This window comes from Pituophis catenifer, unplaced genomic scaffold, assembly GCF_029215685.1.
Source record: "Pituophis catenifer annectens isolate HBS135680 unplaced genomic scaffold, rPitCat1.0.hap2 SCAF_7, whole genome shotgun sequence".
Classification (NCBI taxonomy): Eukaryota; Metazoa; Chordata; class Lepidosauria; order Squamata; family Colubridae; genus Pituophis; species Pituophis catenifer.
This window is the reverse complement of record NW_027256887.1, coordinates 86,256,418-86,272,609: the sequence shown is the minus strand read 5'-3', so window position 1 is coordinate 86,272,609 and position 16,192 is coordinate 86,256,418. Positions and strand designations below refer to the sequence as shown.

At 41.3% G+C, this 16,192-nt stretch overlaps 1 protein-coding gene across 1 annotated transcript in view; it reads right to left on the bottom strand.

The window, feature by feature from the left end:
* Window positions 1-14,457: 14,457 nt before the first annotated feature.
* Window positions 14,458-16,192, bottom strand: part of SFMBT2 (Scm like with four mbt domains 2) — a 48,241-nt gene continuing 46,506 nt past the window's right edge. The window contains exon 20 of the mRNA XM_070947376.1: window positions 14,458-14,598. Coding sequence (XP_070803477.1) covers window positions 14,458-14,598 — 141 coding nt within the window. The remainder of the gene's footprint in view (window positions 14,599-16,192) is intronic.

Genomic DNA, 16,192 nt, shown 5'->3' with positions numbered 1-16,192 from the left:
TGATTTTACCTCTATTTTCTTCTCTTTGGGCATGATCTGTTTTGCTGCTTCCTAACAGGATCTCCTCCATGTGGATCAGGCTGCTTGTTAAAAAGAATAATGCATCGGAGGCGTGAGAATTGGCCAAATCTTGTCCCTCAATCTTTCATATTTGAATAGTGGGTCTTCTAGATCTCCTTGTTATCCTATTCAGCCAAAGAGGATGAATTCGGCAAAGACCTCCCAGGGTGGTGGAGGAAGATTTACAAGAAGAGTAGCCCACATTGATTCTCTGGAATTAAAAGGAAGTGGGGGAAGGCTTTTATTGTGCCAAGGAAAAGAGAAATGATAAATCTTATGGGGCCCCCTTCGCTCTTTTTTGCCGTCTATTTATTGACTCTGGAGTTATATTCAAGCACGTGTGCATCGTGCAGGTATTATTCTGACGTTTGCCACAAGAGGGCAGCACAAGGTAGTCTGTTGGTAGCACAAGCTTTCGTGCATCTCTTTCAGAAAGAAATTGTGGTACAAAAGATAACAAAAGTCTTTGGTGCTCTCTAAACTTGGTTGTTTAGTTGCGGAACCTTTCGTTACTTGATTAGGTAACATCTTCAGTGCAAGTGCATGTGGGGTCTGCTCCTTGTTTTTATATGGTAGCTTAACCTGCCGGTGTTAGTGGAGTGTCATTTTCTCCTTGATAGTTCCTTCATTAGAGTATTGTTTTCTGCTTGATTGTTTGTCTGGTGTTAATTCCTGCTTATCTGGATGTTGGCTGCTGTGGGGATGTGTTCTGGTTGGTTTCTTTCTTTCTTTCTTTCTTTCTTTCTTTCTTTCCTTCCTTCCTCCCTTCCTCCCTCCCTTCCTTCCTTCTCCCTCCCTCCCTCCCTCCCTCCTTCCTTCCCTCCCTCCCTCCCTCCCTCCCTCCCATCAGAATAGAGCTGGAAGGGACCTTCAAGATCTTCTAGTCCAACCCTCTGCTCAAGCAGAAGTCCTTCTACTATTTCAGACAAGTGACTGTCCAGTCTCTTCTTAAAAATCCAATGATGAAGCACCCACAACTTTTGTTTTTTCTCTTTCTTTCTTTCTTTCTTTCTTTCTTTCTTTCTTTCTTTCCATCTCTGTTTCTTTCCATCTCTGTCTCTTTCTTTCTTTCCATCTCTTTCTTTCTTTCTTTCCATCTCTTTCTTTCTTTCTTTCTTTCTTTCTTTCTTTCTTTCTTTCTTTCTTTCTTTCTTTCTTTCTTTCTTTCTTTCTTTCTTTCCTCTCCTTTATTGTGTGTAAATGCTGTTTATCCCAATTTGCCAATGGATGGCTGGTTCATTCATTAGGCTAGGATGCTGACAATTTTCCAGTTTAAACTAAGGTTGAGTCTGAGTTTTCATCATTCATCAAGCCCTACGGTAGGCTGCTGGCGCAGCACCACACCAGCCTCCTCGTTGTCGGAATCAGGTACAATCTGCACAGGCCGCTGATGGGCCACAACACCAGGTGGCTTATCACCTCCTCATTTGTGATTTTGTTAACCCAGTTTATACGTAACAGCCGCCTGTCAATCCACATTTCAAATGCTTCTTGTTTCTTCAAGTGGTTTTCTGTCAGAAACCAACTCTCTACTCCGTAGAGCAGGATAGAAAAGATGTAACATCTGACAAGCCTGATTTTCAGTCTTCAGTGACTGCAGAAAACTTTTTTCATTTTGAAGAATGCTGTTCAAGCTTTCTCTATCCTTGTCTTTACTTCACTGATCATGTCCCAGCTTTCACGTCAATTAAAACCGAGGTACGTGATCTTTTCAACTTTTTCTAATGGTATTCCTTCCGAATTTATCAGTGGTGAATTAATGGGTTGTTTGCTGACGACCATGATCTTGGTTTTTGAGGTGTTAAACTTCAAGCCATATTTTTCAGATATTTCTGAGACTCTGTTGATGAGGAGCTTTTTGTTAGGATGCGCTTTAAAGAGCAAAACGAATGCTTTCAGCCTTGAGCTTCACACCTAACATCTCCCTTGCTCTTAAGATAAGCTTTTCCTCCTACATTCCTCTGTGTTGTGGCCCATACACAGCCTGTGCGGCTGGTGGCTGATTCGGACAGCGAGGAGGCTGGTGTGGTGCTGCGCCAGGAGCCTGTGCAGCTGGCATTTGAGTCAGACAATGAGGCTGGAGAAGATGTGGTGCCAGACGCGGGGATTCAGCCAGGGCCTTCAGAACCTCCAGAAGCTCTCATAAGTGAAGAGGACAAAGAGGAGGAGCCTCTTCTTGATGCACAGGCGCGCAGAGCTGTTAAAAGGCAGGAGTGGCTCCTCAGGAGGAGGTCTCCTCGAGAGTAAAGCTTGGGGCTAATTGGCCACTCCCTTAGCCTATTTAAGGAGGAACGCCGACTGAAGCAATTTGCAGGGAACAACTTGTTCACTCTCCTTCGTGCCTTGATCTTCGTTCTTTGCAAATTGCTTCTGGGTTTTCTACCAACCATAGTAAGATTAAGATTATTTATTCTTTGGATTCTTGCAGGCTGTTAAGAAAGTTTAATTAACAGCCTTTGTTTGAAAAAAAATACTGATTTTATTTTAGTAAACTAAGGTTTGTACAGACTTTGTGTGTGCTGTGTTCTTTGGGATCCGTAGCTGAGGCAAAACACTCTGCTCTATAATGTTCCCCTTGGGGAAACATTTACAGCACATACCAGTGTGTGTTTTCCATTCAGATTAATGGGGCTCAGGATTGCGTGTGTTTTGAATTTCCTCTCCTTCAAAGCAGTTTGGGTTCCTCGGGACGCCCTTGTCAAGTCTGCCATAAATATAATTCTGCTGGTTGGACTTGAGGAAGTGAACAGGCAACCGGATCCGAATTGCAACGTTTCTGAAATCTAAGAGTTGGTGAAATTAAACCTGGGGCAGGAGTTCCATTTCAGGAGGAAACGAGGAAAGTTGTTGGGCGACATGAGGTGTTTTATATTTTATAATGGGTGTATTATTAATTCGCGGGCCAAATTTTATATATTTGATTTTAATTGGTTTTAAATTTTATAAGTCTATGTGTTTTAATATGGCTGTACACCGCCCTGAGTCCTTCGGGAGAAGAGCGGTATAGAAATCTAATAAACTTCAAATTTATGGTTCGAGTGAGAATGACCTTCTGTTAAACAAGCCAGGATAGGAATCTGGTGGATGTTTGCCTTTGTGCCGGAAAGAGAAAAGGTCTCTCCTGGAATTAGATTTAGATCAGAACAAACTTTCTCAGATGTTGTTCAAAGTCGCCTTTCAATCATGAGACGGGTGGCAAGTAAATTTGATAATAATACTTGGCAGAGCCTCCCGCCAGTTTTACTACCGGTCCTTGCGAACCGATCCGAACCGGGGGCAATCCACCACTGGGTGAACTGGTAGTTATATTGCTAGCTGGCCCCTCCCCTTCCCTCCCTGCCCCTTGCAGGAGACCCCACACACCCCATTTTGGCTCCCAGGTAAGTGCAGGGAGGTCTACTAGGCCCAAAATGGGGTGCAGTGTGTGTGCCCTCCCCGCGTCCCGTTTTCACTCCCAGGAGGCTGCAGAAAGGCCTCTAGGCCCAAAACGGGGTGCGGGGAGGCAGCACGCCTCCCCCACCCGCGTCTCATTTTTGCTCCCAGGGAGGAGGCCAAGTGCTGCCTGTCATACCCCCTGGCCACGCCCACCATGGCCACGCCCACCCAGCCGGTCATTAGGGCAGAGAACCGATTGTTAAATTATTTGAATCCCACCAGTTCCTGAGCCCCATTTTTGCAGAAAGGTGGGGACTTCTGTGGAATGTCACGAGGCCCGTTCAAAAGGGGTGGGAAGGTTTATGTTGCCTACTTTCTTTCCTCGGCTCCCCCATATAGCGACAGATGTTGAACAGCTGGATCTGAGCAATGCCAGAGTCACTCGACATTCAGGATGTGGAGAGATTAAATCACTATTCTCAAGGCAACAATTTACTGTGGGAGGTCCTTGCCCCACTGAGAAGCAAGTGACTGCTAAGAAATTAAGAAACAAGATCCAGAAACAAAAGCAGGCTTATTTTTTTACATCCCCTTCCAAGCAAGCCATGAAAACACAATAACTGTTTCAAAGAGATTGCGCTCTGAATCGCTTTGAATAAACCCCCACCCCCACTTCTGCTGTTACAAGAAATGGATTTTTTGGTTGTTGGATTCTTTCTTTTTCTTTCTTTCTTTCTTTTTTTCTTCTTTCTTTCTTTCTTTCTTTCTTTCTTTCTTTCTTTCTTTCTTTCTCTTTCCCTCTCTCCCCTCTTTTCTCCTTTTCGTCCTCCTTACCTTGCCCCTCTCCTCTTTCTTTCTTTCTTCCTTCTTTCCTTCCTTCCTTTCTCCCTCCCACCCTCCCTCCCTCCCTCCATTTCTCTTCTTCTGCTGTTACAAGAAAATGATTTTGTTGTTGTTGTTGGATTTCTTTCTTTCTTTCTTTCTTTCTTTCTTTCTTTCTTTCTTTCATTCATTCTTTCTTTCATTCTTTCTTTCTTCCTTCCTTCCTTCCTTCCTTCCTTCCTTCCTTCCTTCCTTCCTTCCTCCCTCCTCTTTCCCTCTATTTCTCCTCTTTTGCTGTTACAAGAAAATGATTTTGTTGTTGTTGTTGGATTTCTTTCTTTCTTTCTTTCTTCCTTCCTTCCTTCCTTCCTTCCTCCCTCCCTCCTCCTTCCCTCCATTTCTCTTCTTCTGCTGTTACAAGAAAATGATTTCGTTGTTGTTGTTGGATTTCTTTCTTTCTTTCTTTCTTTCTTTCTTTCTTTCTTTCTTTCTTCCTTCCTTCCTTCCTTCCTTCCTTCCTTCCTTCCTTCCTTCCTTCCTTCCTTCCTCCCTCCCCCCCTCCCTCCTCCTTCCCTCTATTTCTCCTCTTTTGCTGTTACAAGAAAATGATTTTTTAGTTGTTGGATATTCTTCCTTCCTTCCTTCCTTCCTTCCTTCCTCCCTCCTCCTTCCCTCCATTTCTCTTCTTCTGCTGTTACAAGAAAATGATTTCGTTGTTGTTGGATTTCTTTCTTTCTTTCATTCTTTCTTCCTTCCTTCCTCCCTCCTCCTTCCCTCTATTTCTCCTCTTTTGCTGTTACAAGAAAATGATTTTTTGGTTGTTGGATATTCTTTCTTTCTTTCTTTTGTTCTTTTTCGTTCTTTTTTCTTTCTTTCTTTCCTTCCTTCCTTCCTTCCTTCCTTCCTTCCTTCCTTCCTTCCTTCCTTCCTTCCCTCCCACTCACCCTAATTAAAACAGTTTACTAAACTAAAAAAGCCCCACAATTCTTGGCTTCATGTGTCCTAACCTAGGCACCCTAGTAAGGATGGATGTAAGGCCAATGATCTGGTTCTCACAAGAAACTAAGATGATGGCTGAGTTGATTCCCACAACTCTAAATGAGCAACCTCATTTCAGTGAAGTTTAACATCTTCTGTTTGTGTATAACGCTATGAACCAATTTAAACCAATTTCAGGCGGTTTAAAATGTTGGCTGGCAAACATGTTTAGTCTGAAGAGCAGATTCCAAATGCATGTATAAACAGAAAAATTCTCCAATGTTTTTCTTTCAGGATATTTCTTCCACTAAACACGGAATTGCTTTGACTTCCAAACAGCAGCGACCTTAAGTGAGATGGGAGTGGGATATATTTTTTGCAGCAGCAGCTGCCTCTGATTTGGTCTATTTCATGGCCCATCATGGACCCTGGTTTCTTCTTAAACAAATAGAGGTAGTCCTCAACTTACAACAGTTCATTTAGTGACCAGTGACCACTCAAAGCTACAATGGCACTGGAAAACTTGACTTATGACCATTTTTCACTTTACAACCATTTCAGCATTCCCATGGTCGTGTGATCAAAATTCACATGTTTATAAATGTATAAACGTAAGAGAAGATATTAGAGAGGAGCAAAATAATTATTGTGTAACAGATAGGTATAAATTGTAGTGAATATAGAAATTAGTAAGTAATATATAAAATGTACGTGTATATAGTTGGTTAAAAGATAAAATAGACATTATCAAAGATGCCGGTATCAGAAAGCTGTAAAAATGTAACAAGGATGTTAAAGATGTAAATGTTGAATAAAAATTATTTTTTTAAAAAAAATTCACATGCTGGGCAACCGACTCATATTTATGACGGTTGCAGTGTCCTGCAGTCACGTGATCCCTTTTTACGACCTTCTGACAAGCAAAGTCAATGGGGAGGCCAGATTCAGTGGTTATTAACTTAACAACTTAGAATAACTTTATTGTCACTTTGAATGTACACTAATCGGCATACATTAAAATGAAATTTCGTTGCATACAGCTCTCAAAGGGTCACCAGCTTCAATATACACTACATAAACATGACAAAATAAATAAATAAATAAATAAATAAAATAAAATAAATAAATAAATAAACAAACAAACATCTGCAGACATATCTTATATGACACAGAGAAACAACACAGTCTACTTTGGATGTATACATGTACATGGCGAGAGAAACGAATCTTGTGAGTTTACCAGACTGATGGCATAGGGAACAAAGCTGTTACAGAATCTGATAATCCCGCTAGAAATACTTAGAAACCTCCTCTCAGAGGGGAGCAACAGAAACAGACCGTAAAGTGTGTGTGTGTGTGTGTGGGGATGTGTGTGTGTCTCTAAGCCTCTAAAGTCTCTAAGGCTTTGAACTCTAAGCACATAGCCGCATCCTGAATAACGGGAAGCGAGCTTCCTATAATCTTCTCTGCTGTCCTTACCACTCTCTGTATGGACTTTCTATCTGAGGCGAACCACTAAACCAAACAGAGATGCGGTTTGTTAAAACGCTCTCAACTGTGCCTCTGTAAAATGTGGCCAGGACAGAAGGAGAAAGATATGCTCTCCTCATCCAATGCAAAAAATGCAGTTTGCACCCTTCATTAAGGATGACGTGTGGAGAGACCCAAACTGCGATGATTCCCTTAATAATGGTGGCAAGAAAGGCGGTAAAGTAAGGCAAAACCCACTTAACAAATGTCTCACTTAGCAACAGAAGTTTTGGGCTCAATTGTAGTCGTAAGTTGAGAACTATCTGTATGTAAGTATGGGAGAAACCAAGCGAATAATGGATCGCATCGGCATTTTTAAAATGGCTTTGTGAAGATTATTAGGTTTCTTGTTCCAAACGTGCCCTGAGAAAAATCTGTTTTTTTCCGACATCCCTTTGCTGTGTTTCCCCTAATATAGTTTGACAACCTCATCTTGTCTCTTTGTCGCGATCTCCCCAGGCAGCCATTGAGAGAGTCCGCGAAAATGAAATAATGATAATTATTATCCTAATTAATTGTGACACATACTTTAGCAGCTGAGAAAAGATGGCTAATCAAGCCCAGATCATTGCTCTGACATTCCCCTTTAAAAAAATATCTTCCCCCAGCCAACACTTTTAAATTCAGTCCAATCAAAAGGTGGGCTGATGCCAAAACCTCCAAAAAAAAAACCCATCAAAATAAACCTTGTGATTTATAACTTAATTACTAACTCACTCTCTGTCCCATCCATCTTTGTGATAAGGCCAGGAACGTGTTCTGAGTTCCCTAGGATGGGAGTTGTAGTACAGCAGCTCTGAAGGCAAAGGAACACTGCTTTAAAAGAAAATAAGCAATTACAGGTAGGGCTCAAATCACGATGAGAACTGAGCCCAAAATTTATGTTGCTAAGCGAGACAGTTGTTAAGTGAGTTTTGCCCCCATTTTACAACATGTCTTGTGGTTAAGTGAATCACTGCAGTTGTTAAGTTAGAAACACGGTTGCTAAGTGAATCTGGCTTCCCCACTGGCATTTTACGACCTTCCTTAGCACAGTTGTTAAGTGAATCACTGCAGTTGTTAAGTTAGAAACGCGGTTGTTAAGTGAATCCAGCTTCCCCATTGACTTTGCTTGTCAGAAGGTTGCAAAAGGGGATCATATGACCCCAGGACACTGCGACGATCATAAATATGGGTCAGTTGCCAAGCGTCCAAATTTTGATAATGTGACCACGGGGAGGCTGCAATGGTCGTTAAGGGTGAAAAATGGTCATAAGTTGCTTGCTTGAGTACCGTTGTAACTTCAAATGGTTACTAAATGAATAGTTGTAAGTCAAGGACGACCTGTAATATGTGATGAGCACATCATTTTTTGTGTCTCGTTAAATCCAAAAGATGCCATTGCTTGCTTACCTAGCTGGTGTATAATATACAGGTAGACTTAACGGCACTGAAAAAAGGGACTTATGGCCATTTTACATCCTTATGACCCTTATAGCATCCCTACTGTCATGTGATCAAAATTCAGACCCTTGGCTATTGGCTCATATTTATGACGATCACAGTGTCCCGGGGGGTCACATAATTCGTTTTGCGACCTTCTGACAAGCAAAGCCAATGGGGGAATTCAGATTCACTTAACAACTGTGTTACTAATTTAACTACTTCAGTGATTCACTTAACAAAAGTGGCAAGAAAGTTCCGTTAAAGGGGGCAAAATTCACTTAAGAAATTAATCCTTGCTTAGCAAGATAAATTTTGGGCTCGTAAGTTGAGGACTACCTGTAGTTTTGTGAGCAAAGGAAGGATATTGTGATTCTAAGCTCTTCACACCTCCATTTGAAGCCTCTTTAATTTCAATGCACACCAGCAGTTTCAAAGCAAAGAATACGAGTGACTTAGAGAAAAAGTGAAAAGTGACTTCGAGGAAAAGGAAAAGGAAAAAAATGGGCTCCAAGATCACCACAGATGGGGACTGCAGCCAAGAAATTAAAAGACGCTTGCTCCTGGGGAGGAAAGCCATGGCAAATCTAGATAGCTTACTAAAAAGCAGAGACATCACCCTGCCAACAAAAATGCGTATAGTCAAGGCTATGGTTTTCCCAGTTGCAATGTAGGGCTGTGAAAGTTGGACCATAAGGAAGGCTGAGAAAGCCAAAGAATGGAGGCCTTTGAACTCTGGTGCTGGAGAAGACTCCTGTGAATCCCTTGGACTGCAAGGCGATCCAACCGGTCAGTCCTAGAGGAGATCAACCCTGACTGCTCTTTAGAAGGCCAGATCTTGAAGGTGAAACTCAAATCCTTTGGCCACCTAATGAGAAGGAAGGACTCCCTGGAGAAGAGCCTAATGCTGGGAACCATGGAGGGCAAAAGAAGAAGGGGACGGCAGAGAACGAGGTGGCTGGATGGAGTCACTGAAGTAGTCGGTGTGAGCTTAAATGGACTCCAGCGGATGGTAGAGAACAGGAAGGCCTGGAGGAACGTTGTCCATGGGGTCGCGATGGGTCGGACACGACTTCGCAACTAACAACAACAGAAGAAAAGTGGGAGGGGGAGAGTAGGTTCAAACCATCCTCCTCCCAAACCCAAAATAGCTCAACAGGCCGTGGATGTGTTGAAGTTGCATCAGCAAAGGGTTAAAAATGCTTTGCTGTGCAAGTTGCCACCAAGTCTGTTCTTAACCACCAGGTTACCAAAATAACAAAACACCAGCTTTGTTTTGTTTTTCACTCTGAATGTTGTTTTTTTCGTCTCCTAACCGTCTTGAGGGTGGGCTTTTTGAATGTGTGGAGATGCTCGGGGCTTGGATTATGGGGCTGGGCCATCCAGAGTGCCCTTCAGATTGGGGTAATAGTCCATAAATCCTGCCCTATCAGTCAATCACTTAATCAATTTCTAATTTCACATGGCTAAGCTACAGCGAGGTGGCTTTTAAATGCAAAAGAGCAGGCAGCGAGAAAGCAAATTATCTGGCTTGGAGGGTTTTTCACAAGACAGTTGCTTTTCCTGTAATTATCTGAGAGGCATTAATTGACAGTCTATTTAAGAGGGAGGGAGGAAATGGAGAAGGGAGGGAGGCGGAAGGAAGGAAATAGAGAACAGAGGGAGGGAGGGAGAAGAAATGAGAGGGATGGAGGAAGAGAAATAGAATGGGGAGGGAGAGAGAAGAAAAGAAAGGAAAAAGCAAGAAAGGAAGCAAGCAGGCAAGCAAGAAAGAAAGAAAGAGCAGAGAGGAAGGGAGGAAGAAAGGGAGGAGAAAAGTGGGAGGGAGGGAAGGAGAAAGAAAGAAAGAGAAAAAAGAAAGAGGGAAGGAAGGAAAGAAAGAAAGACAGACAGAAAGAAAGAAAAAAGGAAGGAAGGAAGGAAGGAGGGAAAGAAAGAAAGAAAGAAAGAAAGAAAGAAAGAAAGAAAGAAAGAAAGAAAGAAAAAGGGAAGGAAGTAAGGAAGAAAGAAAAAAGAAAGAAAAAGAATTAATAAAGGAAGGGAGGTAGGGAGGAAGAAGAGAGGAGAAAGGAGAAGTAGAGGGAAGGGAGGGAGGGAAGGAGACAAAAGAGAAGAAGAGGAGAGGAGAATATAAAAAGAAATGGCATATTGGATTAAGAATGACACCTATCTCTATCCTCGGACTGAAAATCAACTGTAGTAGGTTGTTTAGGTTTCTTATAAGGCTTATAAGGAACATTAATTCTGGATTTTAGCATCCTATACATGCACGAAGCAGAAATAAAAACAACAGTTGTATGCCTTTTTCAAACATCCTTTTAAAATGTGGATTGGTATGTTTTGATCTGAAGCAGCTACTGATATAAATTTACTGATGTAAATTGACCTGGGGGGGGAGGTTTAAACAATATCAGATTCTGAGTGATCAACCAGCTTTTTGTACAGGCAGTCCTTGATTTACCACCATAATTGAGCTACCATTATGGTCGAAAATCATAATGGTCATTAAGTGAGTCACCTTGTGACCGTGTCCAAGTTTTATGACCTTTTTTTGTGTGGTGGTCATTAAATGAAGGTCGTGGTTGTTAAGTGAACCCACTGTTTGCTAGGAGGTATTTTTTTTGCTGGAAAAAGGTAGTTTATGTCAGTTTCCAGCAAAAATGTACATAAATCAGTCACATGATTTATTGCGGGAAGCTGCAAACCGCCATTGACGGCTCGTTGCCGAGTGTCCAAGATATGGTCATGTGACCACAATGGGGGGCGGGGAGGCATCAGAACTTCGAACCCCATTCATAAAATTGGGCTCCATTATAACTTCAAACGGTCACTATGCAATCTGTCATTTTCAGGGAATTGTGCTATGCAATCTGTCATTTTCAGGGAATTGCACAGCAAATATCCTAATGAAGTCAGAAACCCCCGACCCGAACTTTTACTTTTATATAAATAATTATATTTAACATCTGTATCTATAAGATACAGAGAAGATATATCAGGAACAGAGAAACATCATGAGGTAAATTGAACAGTGTACAGAACAGTGAAGAAAAAAGGCGGGAAAAAAGAGAAATGCCCCCTTTATACTCACAGCAACCAGTCACAGCATAGATTGCCTCATGGATGAGTCAGCACTTTCTAACTCATCGACGACACATGTGTGTTGTAGCCCATTGTACCTTTTACTGTCCCAACTACTAAATTTAATATCCTTACCCATCATAAGTCGAGGACTACCTGCAACCGAAAATTGTTGCTATCTTTTTCAGAAAATAATTTCACCTATTCTTTTGGGCTGGGAAATATCACTCTAATTAAAAGAGGGAAGCAGATGAAAACTGCAAAACACGTCCGTTTTATTTGAGCGAGGCACTCCCGGGTGGTCTCAAATGATGCCAGATATTTAAATCCTATTTTTCCTCCACCCTCCCCCTCAAAAGAAAATAAAAGCCTTTTTAGCGACCACTTATTTTTCCTGCCCATTGTTAGCCTGACGTGCAATTCGTCACAATCCCCGTTCTGTTGAAATGGCACCGTTTTGCCATCCCAACTCCCCAATTGCTTGTAAACCACGGTTTATTGACTATTACCTTGCTGCACGACAGTTTATTACGGTGGAATTTTCTTTAATGGTTCCAAAAAGCCATTTCGCTAAAATATACTTTGTCTTGTCGCCTCCTTCCAATTAGCCTGCACTCAGGCATATTAATTCCAGCACCTTGCAAACTATTTGCGGTTGCACATAGGAGGCGGCGTTACTATACATTTGCGAGTTCTTTTATTGCCTTAACAGCTGGCTTAGCAGAACCCATGTACACAGGTAGTCCTCGACTTACGACCACAATTGACCCTCAACATTTCTGCTGCTAAGCGAGAATCTTGTGAAGTGAATTTTGCCCCATTTGATGGCATGTCTTGTGGTTAAGTGAATCACCGCAGTTGTTAAGTTAGTAACACAGTTGTTAAGGGAATCTGGCTTCCCCACTGACTTCCTTAGGCACAGGGCTTTGCACAGAAATAGGTGCTGTGTGTTTCTTTTAAATCCAGCCTGTGAACCCCCTTAGTTTTCCAGTATGAATAAAGAAAGAACAAAAAAAAGCATAATCTCTCAGTTAAGATTTTAAAGAAAACAACAGAGTATCCCTATTTCCATAATACAATTCTCTGTGATCATAGCTTTAATGGTTATAAGCCTTTTTTGTGTGGTAATCTTTAAACAAATGTGGCGGTCGTTAAGCGAACTCATTGCTCACTAGGATGCGTTTTTGCCCAAAATCAAAAGCAAGAGCCGTGTTTTGGCAAAACCGCCATAAAACTGAGTCTCGTGACTGCAGAATGCTACCAATGACTGCAATTGGGACTTTGAATGGTTGCTAAGCAACTGGTCATAACTTGAGGGCTATCTGTAAGAGGAATATTAATTTCGGAATGGATTTTCGGCCAGAGAATGTCGCAGTCCAGCCATCTTTGAAATCTTTAGTTGATGCACAAGAATATATATTTTTTGGCATCAACTAAAAGTATATATATTTTGCAATGAAGAGAAGGTGATGATGGAGAAAGAAGAAAGAGAACAAGGAACACAGATGCTTTTGATAGACTTTATTAACAACTCAGTTTATGCCTCTTCCAAGTAAAAATTTGGTCTGAATAAAAATTAAAATATAACTCTGAATATATAGACCTTCCCCTTTATTTACATGAAATCATATCGGATAGATTTGTGTCTCTCTATTTACAGCTATAGAATCCTGTACAAAGAGTTTTTAAAAAATCCATTTTTAACTGCACATTTTTGTTACGTGGTAAAATGAACAACTTGCTTTTCTTTTGCTTTTTTTTTAAACCAGACCATCCCTTCATGCTTACTATTTTTTAAAAAAAAGCCAGAAAATTTAAACCCAACCAATTCTTCAACATGTCAGCAACCATGCTTTTCAAAGGGGTTTTCAAAGGTGTTTTAAACAAAGATCTACAACCAGAGTAAAAGTTTCAATTCTAGACAAGAGACAGAGAGAAAAAAAATAATGCATCTTTGCATTAAATTTTAATAGGTCACTGCCTCACTCCAACTATACCATGTGAAGTTTTAAATCCCATTAAATCATGGTAGCCACTGCTAAGAATTCTGGGAATTGAAGTTCACATCCCTGTAAAGGTAAAGGTTCCCCTCGCACATATGTGCTAGTCCTTCCTGACTCTAGGGGGCGGTGCTCATCTCCATTTCAAAGCCGAAGAGCCAGCGCTGTCCGAAGACATCTCCGTGGTCATGTGGCCGGCATGACTGAACGCCAAAGGCGCACGGAACGCTGTTACCTTCCCACCAAAGGTGGTCCCTATTTTTCTACTTGCATTTTTTCCCTGCTTTCGAACTGCTAGGTTGGCAGAAGCTGGGACAAATAACGGGAGCTCACCCTGTGGTGCGGCACTAGGGATTCGAACTGCTGAACTGCCGATCTTTCGATCGACAAGCTCAGCGTCTGAGCCACCGCATCCCTCACATCCCTGAAGGATGTTCAAATAGGACAAAGCTCTCTTTTCTTACAACTTGCTTCCCTCTCTATATAAAGTTAACACTCCTATCAAAACCCTAAAAACACAAACTGTATTTAAACCCTTAATTTCCCGCTCAAATTGATTTTTAAAGTATCCTTAAAACTCCAGCCTGATTGCTTTCAAATGTTGCTGGTGCTCCATTACTGGAGGCTTTCAAAAAGAGACTGAACAAAAAATTTCTGAAATGGGCCAGGGCCTCCTCGAGCAGGAGGTTGGAGTAGAAGACCTCCAAAGTCCCTTCCAACTCTATTACTTCCTCATGGGCTCTCTTCAATTTGTTAAAGGCAGAAACTTCAAAATGGACAAACGTTGCAGGATGTCAGGGACGTCTGATGAAAACTTGGTTGAAGCAGTAAATTATTTCTGGATACATTGAGTGAAAATGTCAATGTTGTTTTTTTGGGCTAGGATGACTAATGACCTCAGGCATGAGTTAACCTTGCAAGCTTTGGTGAATTCCAAACTTTGCTTTTATTTAGAGCTGGTTGCATGCCTGATTCACTTGTTGATCATACAGGGGTGCCCAGCACCTTAAAATATTTATGGCTTCAGCTCAAGATCTTCATTTGGTTCATTTTGTGAGCACTTCTATGCATACACAGAGGCTCCATGTTTCCAAATACCAAGCGTTGAGAAAAAAAAAAAAGGAATTGCAGCCAGGGCCTTAAAAAAACAGTAAGAAAGCAGAGACAGAAAATCTGCAGAGGGTAGTTGTCAGTTGGCATATTGGGCATAAAAAGCCAGCTTCACCCGTTCGATCTGGTGGCACAGTTTGATGGCTGGGCCAAGCTTCAGTTCCATGCACTCCTGGACTGTCGGGAGTGTCAGAAGGAGAAGGGCTTGTCCATCAATATCCTGCAAAAAAAGGAGGAATAAAGAGAGATAAAGTATATTTTTAGTTAAGGAGGCTTCCTCGGTTGAAGCTTCAAAACACTGGATTATGGGGTTTTTATACAGATTGATCCAGGGATGAAACATCCCTGGGTGTCTGTTAATTGAACATAGGATTTGGCTCAAAAAAAAAGAAAGGAAATTAATGGGAAATTGAAGGTTAAAAAAAAGGTAAAGGAATCCTGCGGATTTTATTTCGCTAGTCGGTGCCAACTATAGTGGAAGTGTGCATCTCCATTTCAAGGCCATTGAAAATCCAAAGTGGCAGAGTGGCAATTAATCCCATTCTGCTTTTGGGTAATTGCACCTTGATTAGAGAATGGATCATGACTATTTCCTTGAAGTATACTTTAAGAAAATAAACCCGAAGATATATTTTCTAAGAAAAACTCATTTATTTGTTATAAAGAAAATAAAACATCTTACTAGCTAATTAATTACATCTTGGCAAAGCTTTCCCGGCCACCTCTCCTGGCCGGAGAACAAAAGAAAGTAAGATAGAAGCAGTGAAGGAATGTGGACATGTGCAGTTAGCTTACTGATAAGAACTTGGCAAGCTACGGTAAGTCTGAAAGTTCAAAAATAAGAGCTCATCTGGTAAATACAAAAATGCAGTGACAACCCCTTCTTTGCCAGTTGAGTGGACATCAAGTACATCATCAATTAAGGCACATCTTCTTACACAGATACTCGTGTTGAGCTGCTGGAAGCGGTTTGTTGAGCATATCAGCAATTTGATCATGTGTAGATACATACTGCAATTTAACAAAACCTTTTTTCACTAATTGTTTTATGTTTTGATAACGGATGTCAATGTGTCTGGACCTAGAACCTGTGAAATGTGATTCAGAAATATAAACCACCGATTCATTGTCTTCTGTCCAAAGATATTTCCATGGTCATGTGGCCAGCATGACATCATGGAGCGTTGTTACCTTTCCATTGAAGTGGTACCTATTGATCTATAGAAGACCTCTGAGGTTCCCTCTGACCCTATCTGTCTATGACTTATGCTAATGCAATTCTGATCCTGTATCAGGAAGTGCTACAGTAGAAAGAAAGAAAGAAAGAAAGAAAGAAAGAAAGAAAGAAAGAAAGAAAGGAAGGAAGGAAGGAAGGAAGGAAGGAAGGAAGGAAGGAAGGAAGGAAGGAAGGAAGGAAGAAAAAAGGAAGGAAGAAAAAAAGAAAGGAAGGAAGAAAGAAAGATAAAGGAAAAGAAAGAAAGGAAAAGAAAGAAAAAAGAAAGAAAGAGAAAGGAAGGAAGAAGGAAGAAAAGTAAAGTTGTGGGTGCTTCATCATAGGAGGTTTTTAAGAAGAGACTGGACAGTCACTTGTCTGAAGTGGTAGGGTCTCCTGCTTGAACAAGGGGTTGGATTAGAAGACCTCCAAGATCCCTTCCAACTCTATTCTGATTGATGGATGGATGGAAGGAAGGAAGGAAGGAAAGAAGGAATGAAGGAAGAAAAAAAGAAAGAGAGAAAAAGAAAGAAAAAGGAAGGAAGGAGGAAAGGAAGAAAGAGAAAGAAAGAAAGAAAAAGAAAGAGAGAAAGGAAGAAAA